General features: G+C 36.1%; 1 protein-coding gene across 1 annotated transcript in view; it reads right to left on the bottom strand.

Annotated features, from left to right (window-relative positions):
- The window catches only part of LOC148060053 (phospholipase B1, membrane-associated-like), a 42,681-nt gene that overhangs the window by 7,750 nt on the left and 21,000 nt on the right, over nt 1-13,931 (bottom strand). Inside the window, exons 11-28 of the mRNA XM_087780375.1 lie at nt 11,778-11,873; nt 11,659-11,703; nt 10,772-10,819; nt 10,640-10,705; nt 10,524-10,584; nt 10,405-10,463; nt 8,937-9,013; nt 8,811-8,854; nt 8,477-8,585; nt 7,607-7,658; nt 7,459-7,539; nt 7,280-7,345; nt 7,126-7,226; nt 6,968-7,049; nt 5,457-5,561; nt 3,753-3,848; nt 3,620-3,691; nt 3,009-3,086 (exon numbers count right to left, since the gene is read on the bottom strand). Of these exons, the coding sequence (XP_087636501.1) occupies nt 3,009-3,086; nt 3,620-3,691; nt 3,753-3,848; nt 5,457-5,561; nt 6,968-7,049; nt 7,126-7,226; nt 7,280-7,345; nt 7,459-7,539; nt 7,607-7,658; nt 8,477-8,585; nt 8,811-8,854; nt 8,937-9,013; nt 10,405-10,463; nt 10,524-10,584; nt 10,640-10,705; nt 10,772-10,819; nt 11,659-11,703; nt 11,778-11,873 (1,338 nt within the window). The remainder of the gene's footprint in view (nt 1-3,008; nt 3,087-3,619; nt 3,692-3,752; nt 3,849-5,456; nt 5,562-6,967; nt 7,050-7,125; nt 7,227-7,279; nt 7,346-7,458; nt 7,540-7,606; nt 7,659-8,476; nt 8,586-8,810; nt 8,855-8,936; nt 9,014-10,404; nt 10,464-10,523; nt 10,585-10,639; nt 10,706-10,771; nt 10,820-11,658; nt 11,704-11,777; nt 11,874-13,931) is intronic.

Genomic DNA, 13,931 nt, shown 5'->3' with positions numbered 1-13,931 from the left:
TATCAAGACAATCATCACTATCAAGACAATCATCATTATCAAAACAATCATCACTATCAAGACAATCATCACTATCAAAACAATCATCACTATCAATACAATCATCATTATCAAAACAATCATCACTATCAAAACAATCGTCACTATCAAGACAATCATCACTATCAAGACAATCATCATTATCAAAACAATCATCACTATCAAGACAATCATCACTATCAAAACAATCATCACTATCAAGACAATTATCACTATCAAAACAATCATCACTATCAAGACAATCATCATTATCAAAACAATCATCACTATCAAGACAATCATCATTATCAAAACAATCATCACTATCAAGACAATCATCACTATCAAAACAATCGTCACTATCAAGACAATCATCACTATCAAGACAATCATCATTATCAAAACAATCATCACTATCAAAACAATCGTCACTATCAAGACAATCATCACTATCAAGACAATCATCACTATCAAAACAATCATCACTATCAAGACAATCATCATTATCAAAACAATCATCACTATCAAGACAATCATCATTATCAAAACAATCATCACTATCAAAACAATCATCACTATCAAAACAATCATCACTATCAAGACAATCATCACTATCAAGACAATCATCATTATCAAAACAATCATCACTATCAAGACAATCATCACTATCAAGACAATCATCATTATCAAAACAATCATCACTATCAAAACAATCGTCACTATCAAGACAATCATCACTATCAAGACAATCATCATTATCAAAACAATCATCACTATCAAGACAATCATCATTATCAAGACAATCATCACTATCAAGACAATCATCACTATCAAAACAATCATCACTATCAAGACAATCATCATTATCAAAACAATCATCACTATCAAGACAATCATCATTATCAAAACAATCATCACTATCAAGACAATCATCACTATCAAGACAATCATCATTATCAAAACAATCATCACTATCAAGACAATCATCACTATCAAAACAATCATCACTATCAATACAATCATCATTATCAAAACAATCATCACTATCAAAACAATCGTCACTATCAAGACAATCATCACTATCAAGACAATCATCACTATCAAAACAATCATCACTATCAAGACAATCATCACTATCAAGACAATCATCATTATCAAACAATCATCACTATCAAGACAATCATCACTATCAAAACAATCGTCACTATCAAGGACAATCATCACTATCAAAACAATCGTCACTATCAAGGACAATCATCACTATCAAGACAATCATCACTATCAAAACAATCATCACTATCAAAACAATCGTCACTATCAAAACAATCATCACTATCAAGACAATCATCACTATCAAAACAATCATCACTATCAAGACAATCATCACTATCAAAACAATCATCACTATCAAGACAATCATCACTATCAAAACAATCGTCACTATCAAGACAATCATCACTATCAAGACAATCATCACTATAAAGACAATCATCACTATCAAAACAATCATCACTATCAAGACAATCATCACTATCAAAACAATCATCACTATCAAAACAATCATCACTATCAAGACAATCATCACTATCAAAACAATCATCACTATCAAGACAATCATCACTATAAAGACAATCATCACTATCAAAACAATCATCACTATCAAAACAATCATCACTATAAAGACAATCATCACTATCAAAACAATCATCACTATCAAAACAATCATCACTATCAAGACAATCATCACTATCAAGACAATCATCACTATCAAGACGATCATCACTATCAAAACAATCATCACTATCAAGACAATCATCATTATCAAAACAATCGTCACTATCAAAACAATCATCATTATCAAGACAATCATCATTATCAAGACAATCATCACTATCAAGACAATCATCATTATCAAAACAATCATCACTATCAAGACAATCATCACTATCAAGACAATCATCATTATCAAAACAATCATCACTATCAAGACAATCATCACTATCAAAACAATCATCACTATCAATACAATCATCATTATCAAAACAATCATCACTATCAAAACAATCGTCACTATCAAGACAATCATCACTATCAAGACAATCATCACTATCAAAACAATCATCACTATCAAGACAATCATCACTATCAAGACAATCATCATTATCAAACAATCATCACTATCAAGACAATCATCACTATCAAAACAATCGTCACTATCAAGGACAATCATCACTATCAAAACAATCGTCACTATCAAGGACAATCATCACTATCAAGACAATCATCACTATCAAAACAATCATCACTATCAAAACAATCGTCACTATCAAAACAATCATCACTATCAAGACAATCATCACTATCAAAACAATCATCACTATCAAGACAATCATCACTATCAAAACAATCATCACTATCAAGACAATCATCACTATCAAAACAATCGTCACTATCAAGACAATCATCACTATCAAGACAATCATCACTATAAAGACAATCATCACTATCAAAACAATCATCACTATCAAGACAATCATCACTATCAAAACAATCATCACTATCAAAACAATCATCACTATCAAGACAATCATCACTATCAAAACAATCATCACTATCAAGACAATCATCACTATAAAGACAATCATCACTATCAAAACAATCATCACTATCAAAACAATCATCACTATAAAGACAATCATCACTATCAAAACAATCATCACTATCAAAACAATCATCACTATCAAGACAATCATCACTATCAAGACAATCATCACTATCAAGACGATCATCACTATCAAAACAATCATCACTATCAAGACAATCATCATTATCAAAACAATCGTCACTATCAAAACAATCATCATTATCAAGACAATCATCATTATCAAGACAATCATCACTATCAAGACAATCATCACTATCAAGACAATCATCACTATCAAGACAATCATCACTATCAAGACGACATCAACAGGTAACAGGTGACGTACGGTTGCAGGAGCAGTCGTGGGTGGAGGTCCTGAGAAGGTGTAGTTACTGTTGAGCGCCGTTCGGATGAAGGGAACTCGCTAAAGATCAAGAGGAGAGAAACACTTTACATTAGCAACATTAGCTCTGCAGCTAGTACTTTACATTAGCAACATTAGCTCTGCAGCTAGTACTTTACATTAGCAACATTAGCTCTGCAGCTAGTACTTTACATTAGCAACATTAGCTCTACAGCTAGTACTTTACATTAGCAACATTAGCTCTGCAGCTAGTACTTTACATTAGCAACATTAGCTCTGCAGCTAGTACTTTACATTAGCAACATTAGCTCTGCAGCTAGTACTTTACATTAGCAACATTAGCTCTGCAGCTAGTACTTTACATTAGCAACATTAGCTCTACAGCTTGTACTTTACATTAGCAACATTAGCTCTACAGCTTGTACTTTACATTAGCAACATTAGCTCTACAGCTACTACTTTACATTAGCAAAATTAGCTCTACAGCTAGAACTTTACATTAGCAACATTAGCTCTACAGCTACTACTTTACATTAGCAACATTAGCTCTACAGCTCTCTGTCAAACTGAGGCCCGGGGGCCAAATGTGTTACCTCAGATGGACACTTCAGGTCGATGGCAGCCGTGAAGTCTTGGGTAAATGTTTTGTCTCCAACAGGCTCGAACTGAATTGTGGTGAAAACAAGATTAAAATAACAAGTCGTGTCAATAAACGATCGAACGAACCATGTTGTTCCACAGAGATCGAGCCATGAGTGTGTGAGCTTTTTGACTGAGATGGAAGCAGTCTGGACTGAAGAAGGAGCGATCAGGACGTCCATCCTGCACACACACATGCACACACATGAACACACACACGCACACACACACACACACACAGACACACATATATTAGCATCATTAGTTACAGCTACTACTTTACATTAGCAACATTAGCTCTACAGCTACTACTTTATCTTAGCATCATTAGTTACAGCTACTACTTTACATTAGCAACATTAGCTCTACAGCTACTACTTTATATTAGCATCATTAGTTACAGCTACTACTTTACATTAGCAACATTAGCTCTACAGCTACTACTTTATATTAGCATCATTAGTTACAGCTACTACTTTACATTAGCAACATTAGCTCTACAGCTACTACTTTATATTAGCAACATTAGCTCGACAGCTACTACTTTATATTAACATCATTAGTTACAGCTACTACTTTATATTAGCATCATTAGTTACAGCTACTACTTTACATTAGCAACATTAGCTCTACAGCTACTACTTTATATTAGCATCATTAGTTACAGCTACTACTTTATATTAGCATCATTAGTTACAGCTACTACTTTATATAAGCATCATTAGTTACAGCTACTACTTTACATTAGCAACATTAGCTCTACAGCTACTACTTTATATTAGCATCATTAGTTACAGCTACTACTTTACATTAGCAACATTAGCTCTACAGCTACTACTTTATATTAGCATCATTAGTTACAGCTACTACTTTACATTAGCAACATTAGCTCTACAGCTACTACTTTATATTAGCATCATTAGCTACAGCTACTACTTTACATTAGAAACATTAGCTCTACAGCTACTACTTTATATTAGCATCATTAGTTACAGCTACTACTTTATATAAGCATCATTAGTTACAGCTACTACTTTATATTAGCATCATTAGTTACAGCTACTACTTTATATTAGCATCATTAGTTACAGCTACTACTTTATATTAGCATCATTAGTTACAGCTCCTACTTTATATTAGCATCATTAGTTACAGCTACTACTTTATATTAGCATCATTAGTTACAGCTACTACTTTATATTAGCATCATTAGTTACAGCTACTACTTTATATTAGCAACATTAGCTCTACAGCTACTACTTTATATTAGCATCATTAGTTACAGCTACTACTTTATATTAGCATCATTAGTTACAGCTACTACTTTATATTAGCATCATTAGTTACAGCTACTACTTTATATTAGCATCATTAGTTACAGCTACTACTTTATATTAGCATCATTAGTTACAGCTACTACTTTATATTAGCATCATTAGTTACAGTTACTACTTTATATTAGCATCATTAGTTACAGCTACTACTTTATATTAGCATCATTAGTTACAGCTACTTCTTTATATTAGCATCATTAGTTACAGCTACAACTTTATATTAGCATCATTAGTTACAGCTACTACTTTATATTAGCATCATTAGTTACAGCTACTACTTTATATTAGCATCATTAGTTACAGTTACTACTTTATATTAGCATCATTAGTTACAGCTACTACTTTATATTAGCATCATTAGTTACAGCTACTACTTTATATTAGCATCATTACACACGCACACACACGTTGACGTTGAACAAACATCTTCCTAATAAACGAGGAACCATGAACGCACCTCCAGCACCGGGAGAACGACCTCCCTTAAGAACGGCTGCAGCACGACAGTGAAGTTACCGTGAGTGTCGTACCGTCCCGAGTCCACCAGGGTTCGCATTGCATGCTGGGAGAAACGATCAAGACATCATTAAGAAACAACAGGTTTGCACACGTCACTAGTTAAAATAAACATTAAAATAATCTATTCTGGTAGAAATAAAAGTGACCCATGAGCCTTGTTTACCGTTGCAGTTACACTTCCGCGACACCAGGGGGAGCCAGAAACAAGGTTTATAATCTTTTGTTAGCTCTACAGCTAGTACTTTACATTAGCAACATTAGCTCTGCAGCTAGTACTTTATTTTAGCCACATTAGCCCTAAAGCTACTTCTTTACTTAAGCAACATTAGCTCTACAGCTACTTCTTTAAATTAGCAATATTAGCTCTACAGCTAGTACTTTACATTAGCTCTGCAGCTAGTACTTTATTTAAGCCACATTAGCTCTACAGCTACTTCTTTACTTAAGCAACATTAGCTCTACAGCTACTCCTTTAAATTAGCAATATTAGCTCTACAGCTAGTACTTTACATTAGCAACATTGGCTTTACGGCTACTACTTTACTTAAGCAACAGTATAATTGCTAGTACAAAAACTTCTATTACACAAACCGATTAGCAAAATTAGCTACAACTTTACATTAGCAAAATTAGCTCTACAGCTACTAATTTACACTAGCAACATTAGCTCTAAAGCTACTACTTTAGCAACATTAGCTTTACAGCTCCCACTTTACATTAGCAACAGTATCTCTACAGCTGGTATTTTACATTAGCAACATTAGCTTCACAGCTACTTCTTTACATTAGCAACTTTAGCTCTACAGCTACTACTTTACATTAGAAACAGAATTTTTACAGCTAATACTTTACATTAGCAACATTAGCTCTACAGCCACTACTTTACGTTAGCAACATAAGCTCTAGAGCTACTACTCTACGTTAGCAACATTAGCGCTACAGCTAGTACTTTACATTAGCAACATTAGCTTCACAGCTACTTCTTTACATTAGCAACATTAGCTCTACAGCCACTACTTTACATTAGCAACATAAGCTCTACAGCAACTACTTTACGTTAGCAACATTAGCTCTACATCTAGTACTTTAGATTAGCAACATTAGCTCTACAGCTAGTACTTAAGTTTAGCAATATTAGCCAAGTTTGCCCTAAAAATATCTCAGGTTATCTGTACATGAAACTAAACTAAGTAAGATTGAAAAAGACATGGTTTTTGGCTCCACCTGGTGTTAGAATCGTGTAAGTGCAATTCCAGCAGAATGTGTTACAACAAACTGCAAGTTTACAAATAAATAATCTCAAGAGTGATTTTTATGAAAGTGTAAACAGTTCATTAAATAGTTTGATTTTTCAGCTCATGTAACAACAACAGGCTTTTATTTTGTATATCATTTTAACGACTAAAGAGTGAATATAAAAGTTTATGTATCTACAGACGGTTTTATGACCTGATAAGCTCTGTTGAAGTCGTTGACCTTCTCCAGCTCCTGAGATCCATCTTTGGGTTTCAACACACACGGACACACTAAACTGCAACACAACATCCCGGGTTCAACACACACTCACGAGTCTCCGGTGTGTGTGTGTGTGTGTGTGTGTCACCGACCTCACGAACCAGGTGGGACACCCCAGGGACTGGTCCTTGTGCAGATCCCGCAGAGGAACCATGCTGAGCAGCTCCACCAGGTTCACCATCGCCCGAGGAACCTGCACGGACCAGAGGGTCGGGACTCGCTGCAGGTTCAACTCTGACCTCTCACCTCAGAGTGCAGCAGGTCCAGAGCTCGACGGACGCGACCCACCACGTTCCGGGCCGAGAAGTACAACTGTGGACAAATGTTTGTTTGTCGTCGGTTTGACCCGCGTTTTAATAACAATAAAAATGTTTAAAGGTGTGAATGAATCCAGTTTCAGGTCAAAGGTCGCGGCCATGACTCACAGAATCGGTGCAGAAGTCACACAGGTCGTTGCTCCCGATAAACATGGTGATCACCTTCCAGTCGTCGTGGAAGTCAATACGCTGTTGAGATCAATAAGATGTGAAGTTAAATAAACGCTTGTTGTCGTTATTGATCCTCTGGTCTTACTGGGTCACTCTTCATCTTGTCCACCAGGGTGCGCACTTGTACCAGCATATCACTGCACACAGAGAGAGACTGCTTTGTTACGATGTGCTATGTTATGCTATGCTATGCTATTTTACGTTATGTTAGGTTATGCAATGTTATGTTATTCTATGTCATGCTAGGTTATGTTACCTTATGTTATGCTAATTTACGTTATGCTATGTTATGTTAAGAAATGTTATGCAATGTTATGTTATGCTATGTTATCTTATGGCATGCTATGTTATTCTATTTTAGGTATTTAAGGTTATGCTATGTTATGTTATTCTATGTCATGCTATGTTATGTTACCTTATGTTATGCTATTTTACGTTATGCTATGTTATGTTAAGAAATGTTATGCTATGCTATGTTATCTTATGTTATGCTATATAATGTTATCTTATGTTATGCAATGTTATGCTATGCTATGCTATCTTACGTTATGCTATGTTATTTTATGCTATGTTATTTTATGCTATGCTAAGTTATCTTATGTTATGCTATGTTATGCTTTTTTACGTTATGTCAGGTTACACTATGCTATGTTATGCTATGTCATCCTATGTTATGTTACCTTATGTTATTCTATTTTACCTTTTGCTATGTTATGTTAATAAATGTTATGCTATGTTACATTATGCTATGTCATGTTCTGTTCTGTTAAGCTATGCTATGTTATGCTACATTACGGTATGCTATGTTAGGTTATACTATTATCCATAACGTAACATATGCTGTGCTATGCTATGCTATGTTACGTTATACTATTTTCCATAACCTTTGCTATGCTATGCTATGCTATGCTATCCTATGCTATGCTATGCTATGCTATGCTATGCTATGGCTGACCTGCTCTTGGCTCCAGCCACAGCCTGGTTCAGGAAAGCTGCAGGATCATCTTGTTTGCAGATTCCTTCAGCGAAGCCGGTCACGTTTGGATTGAACTCCTTCAGGATGTCTGCGGGCGATTGTATATATAGATATAAAGATTTGATTCATTAGAATTATACTGATAAAACTAAAGTAATAACAACTTAACCACATGATGTCTAGAATGTATTGATTTGTGATCATTTTAACGTTTCCTCCAGTTTTACAATAAACGTAAGATTCAAATCTTCTTTTTGTGTAAAACTGTTATTATCTCATCAGCCTCAGAGCGGAAACACATGGCGACACATACTTGGCAGAGTTGTCACGCTGGAGATGTTGGCGTCACCACCGATGCTGAGTGAAGAGCAAACAGGTCAATAGTGGCCAAGGTCAAAGGTCAAGAGAAGCGAGAACAAAGGGTGGTGTCATCGCTCACCACCAGGAGAGTCCTCGATACTCGTTGATCACACTCAGGAGACTGTCGTCCACTTTAGCTCCCACACCGTTGCCGGCCTGAGGGAGGAAACATGAGTTTGAAACTCATCACTCGTGACACCAGCTTGTTTTGTATTGATACACAGAAGTTAGCTGTAGCTTGATGCCAGTTAGCCATTGCTGAATGCTAGTTAGCCATAGCTTGATGCCAGTTAGCCATAGCTTGATGCTAGTGAGCCGTAGCTTGATGCTAGTTAGCTGAGCTTGATGCTAGTTAGCCGTAGCTTGATGCTAGTTAACCGTAGCTTGATGCTAGTGAGCCGTAGCTTGATGCTAGTTAGCTGAGCTTGATGCTAGTTAGCCGTAGCTTGATGCTAGTTAGCCTTAGCTTGATGCCAGTTAGCCGTACCTTGATGCCAGTTAACTGAGCTTGATGCCAGTTAGCTGTAGCTTGATGCCAGTTTGTGGTAGCTTGATGCCAGTTAACCGTAGCTTGATGCCAGTTAGCCGTAGCTTGATGCTGGTTAGCCGTAGCTTGATGCCAGTTATCCGTTGCTCGATGCTAGTAAGTAAGTAATATTTATTTATATAGCGCTTTTCCAGACCAGGGTCACAAAGCGCTTTAACAATCAAAACAATACTCTAAAAAGTACATACTTTAAAGATCAAGATAATACTGAGAACAACACAGGAGTTCCAGAAAATCAAGGAAAAGCCTGAACAAATAGAAACGTCTTAAGATAGTTAGCCGTAGCTTGATGCTAGTGAGCCTTAGCTTGATGCTAGTTAGCCGTAGCTTGATGCTAGTGAGCCTTAGCTTGATGCTAGTTAGCCGTAGCTCGATGCTAGTAAACGCACTGCTCTTTGGTCATTCTCATGCTTCTTAACTGTAGAATCTATAGTTAATTTCAACAAATATCTTCAGTTTAAATAAAAGTATTTAAATCAACGTATTTTTGTCAAACTCCATCCATCCTGAATATTTCTTTTTCATTTATTCTTCACTCTGAGCTCTTGTTTTTATGATTGAGAATTTTAATTTTGCACAGTTAATACACAGAAATACAAATGAAATTACTTTAACAATGAAGAGAAAAACAAAAAAAATAACAAGTGTGTGATTGTATTTAATTTTATTATTATTTATTATTTTTTATAATTTCTCTATATCACTTTTATTTTCTCTCATATTTTCTCCATAACTTTTCTTTAATAATATTTAATTAGTTGGTTATATATATATATATATATTATAAATTGTTATAAAAATAAATATAACTTTGCAAATGTAAACATGGTTATAATTAAATAAAAATAAATAATAAAATAAATAAAAATATAAATGTTGGTTCAGATCGAATTGATGATTTTGTTGATGTTAATAATTCTATACATTTCTTTCTCTATATTGAGGTATCGTCCATGTTTCTGTGTGTGTTGTGCGAGCGAGTTCTGTGTCAAAAAGTCACCGTCAGAGAATCTCCGACCGCGGCGACGACCTTGACGTCTCCAGGTCGCAGCTCATGAACTGACGGAGAAGATCAATCAAGATGATGGACATGCGTCGACGCCGCAGAAGCGTCCGTACCTGAGGTCGGCGTCGCAGCAGAAGGTCGTCGGTCCGAACATGGAACCTCCGTCCCCGACGTCTGCGACACAAACATCTCAACATGTCGTTCCTCAGACTCGACCTTGAAGACTCACAGAATCCATGGACGCCGCGGGTCTGAGCGCCGGAGTGTTGACCCTCGTCCTCAGGAACGCTCGAGTCTGAGGGGAAGAAAGAATCAACTCGTGACCTTTTTTCTTACAAACCATCGAGAGGCAGGAGGTCACCTTGGAGGGGCAGGGAAAGGTCACGACCTCCTTCTCGGGCAGTTGAAGCTAAAGATGAGAAAACGCGATGAGTTTGTGATTCGACGTCTGAAGATCACATGATCACGTGATGAACTAAACTCTTTTATTATTCATGACAAAACAATCTATACTTTGAATATTGATCTTTTACTTAAAGTTTAAAGTTATTGTCAACAAAAATATGAATTCACTGGAAAGTCACAAATGTTTATCTTTTAAGGGTCAAATTAAAATGTTAATATTGTTAATATATTCATCGATGTGAGGAAATGTTGATAATGAGACAAAGTAATTATCATTTAAATTATAGATACAAGTTCAATTAATAAGTCATTTTTTATTCTCTCAGACAAAATGTTTCTTGTTATTTTACTAAATGGATGTGAAGCCAAACTCTTTCTAACATCAAACCTATTATTTATTTATATTTTTAATTATTTTGATCATGTTTGACTAGAAAACCACCAACTCTGCTGCTTCATGTTACAAATGTTTAAAGACTATTTAAGTTTGATTTTATTTTCAAACAGTATCTCTGTCTCTTATTCTGAATTATTCTAATAAAGCACAAATATTCTCATTTACTTTAAATATTTCCTCATATTTGTATTTTAATTTGTGATATTTATCCCTGAAACATAAATCATCAATCAAAGGGAAAATATATGTTTTTATTCATAAATATTTTTATGCTCAACTTCCTGATAATTCTTCAAATTCTCTGCTAATATTTATGGAAACATGATTAATTTAAATAGATTCAAACAAATAAAGATATTAACGTTCGTAATATCAACGAGTGTGAAATGTAGATTCAAATGTAGTTTTTCCGGTGACAATATTACACTAGAATGAACAAAACTCACCAGGCCGGTCCAGAGTTGCAGGACGAGACGATCCATGTCAAAGTTCTGCGATCAAGTGTAAACTTCAACGATTCTTACGTCAACAAGTGAGAATAAACAAAGCAAACAAAGAGTCTCACGGAGGAAGGATCCGACACCAGAGGTTCTGGCTGCAGCAGAACCGTGAAGTCGTCGCTCGTCAGCTTCGGATCGTCCACGAGCTTCTGCAGCATCTCCTGGAACATCAGAGACAAGTTTGAGAAACACTTCCATCGACGTCATGTTTGTGCGTCAGTGACACGAGAAAATTGAACAATTGAACGTTTTAAATCATACTTATTATACTTGTGACTCATGATTTTTCACTATTATTTAAATATTACTATTACTACTTGTATTTATTACTTTTTAAATCCCACAAATTGTATATTGATTAATTCGATGCTTTAAAAAAAAAGATTATCATGAAATAAAGGCTTCAAACTAATACATTCAGACTATTATTGGAATTAAAATAACAAACTAACTCTCTTATTTATTAATAAATAATAAACTTAATTAAAATCGAATTATATAATAAAAAGTCAACAAATGATTGAATCCATTATTAAAATAAAATAATAATAATAAATAAACTGAACTGAACTGAAATGTATTAAATGTTTAAATGTAATTAATTTAATTTAATTTAAACATGTTTTCCATTTAATTATTAAAAAACAAACAAATCCAACCTTTAAAATCATAAATAAATAAATAATGTTTGCTTAAACAGAAAAAAACAAAATGTCAATAAAGAAATTCAAAGTTAGTGCTAGTCAAGCCACAGCTAACTAGCATCAAGCTTCAGCCAACTAGCATCAAGCTAAGGCTAAATAGCATCAAGCTACGGCTTACTAGCATCAAGCTTTGGCTTACTAGCATCAAGATACGGCTAACTAGCATCAAGCTACGGCTAACTAGCATCAAGCTACAGCCAACTAGCATCAAGCTACGGCTTATTAGCATCAAGCTACGTCTAACTAGCATCAAGCTACGGCTAACTAGCATCAAGCCACAGCCAACTAGCATCAAGCCATGGGCAACTAGCATCAGGCTACGGCTTACTAGCATCAAGCTACGGCTTACTAGCATCAAGCTACGTCTAACTAGCATCAAGCTACGGCTTACTAGCATCAAGCTACGGCTAACTAGCATCAAGCTACAGCCAACTAGCATCAAGCTATGGCTTACTAGCATCAAGCTACGTCTAACTAGCATCAAGCTACGGCTAACTAGCATCAAGCCACAGCCAACTAGCATCAAGCCATGGGCAACTAGCATCAGGCTACGGCTTACTAGCATCAAGCTACGGCTTACTAGCATCAAGCTACGGCTAACTAGCATCAAGCTACGGCTTACTAGCATCAAGCTACGTCTAACTAGCATCAAGCTATGGCTAACTAGCATCAACCCACAGCCAACTAGCATCAAGCCATGGGCAACTAGCATCAGGCTACGGCTTACTAGCATCAAGCTACGGCTAACTAGCATCAAGCTACAGCCAACTAGCATCAAGCTACGGCTTATTGGCATCAAGCTACGTCTAACTAGCATCAAGCTACGGCTAACTAGCATCAAGCCACAGCCAACTAGCATCAAGCCATGGGCAACTAGCATCAGGCTACGGCTTACTAGCATCAAGCTACGGCTTACTAGCATCAAGCTACGTCTAACTAGCATCAAGCTACGGCTTACTAGCATCAAGCTACGGCTAACTAGCATCAAGCTACAGCCAACTAGCATCAAGCTATGGCTTACTAGCATCAAGCTACGTCTAACTAGCATCAAGCTACGGCTAACTAGCATCAAGCCACAGCCAACTAGCATCAAGCCATGGGCAACTAGCATCAGGCTACGGCTTACTAGCATCAAGCTACGGCTTACTAGCATCAAGCTACGGCTAACTAGCATCAAGCTACGGCTTACTAGCATCAAGCTACGGCTAACTAGCATCAAGCTACGGCTAACTAGCATCAAGCTACGTCTAACTAGCATCAAGCTACGGCTAACTAGCATCAACCCACAGCCAACTAGCATCAAGCCATGGGCAACTAGCATCAGGCTACGGCTTACTAGCATCAAGCTACGGCTTACTAGCATCAAGCTACGTCTAACTAGCATCAAGCTACGGCTTACTAGCATCAAGCTACGGCTAACTAGCATCAAGCTACGGCTTACTAGCATCAAGCTACGGCTAACTAGCATCAAGCTACGGCTCACTGCTGTTTGTGTATCAATATAAAACAATAAAT

This window comes from Callionymus lyra, chromosome 18 (assembly GCF_982586985.1).
Source record: "Callionymus lyra chromosome 18, fCalLyr1.hap1.1, whole genome shotgun sequence".
NCBI lineage: Eukaryota > Metazoa > Chordata > Actinopteri > Syngnathiformes > Callionymidae > Callionymus > Callionymus lyra.
The sequence above is the reverse complement of the archived record's forward strand: the minus strand, read 5'-3'. Positions and strand labels throughout refer to the sequence as shown.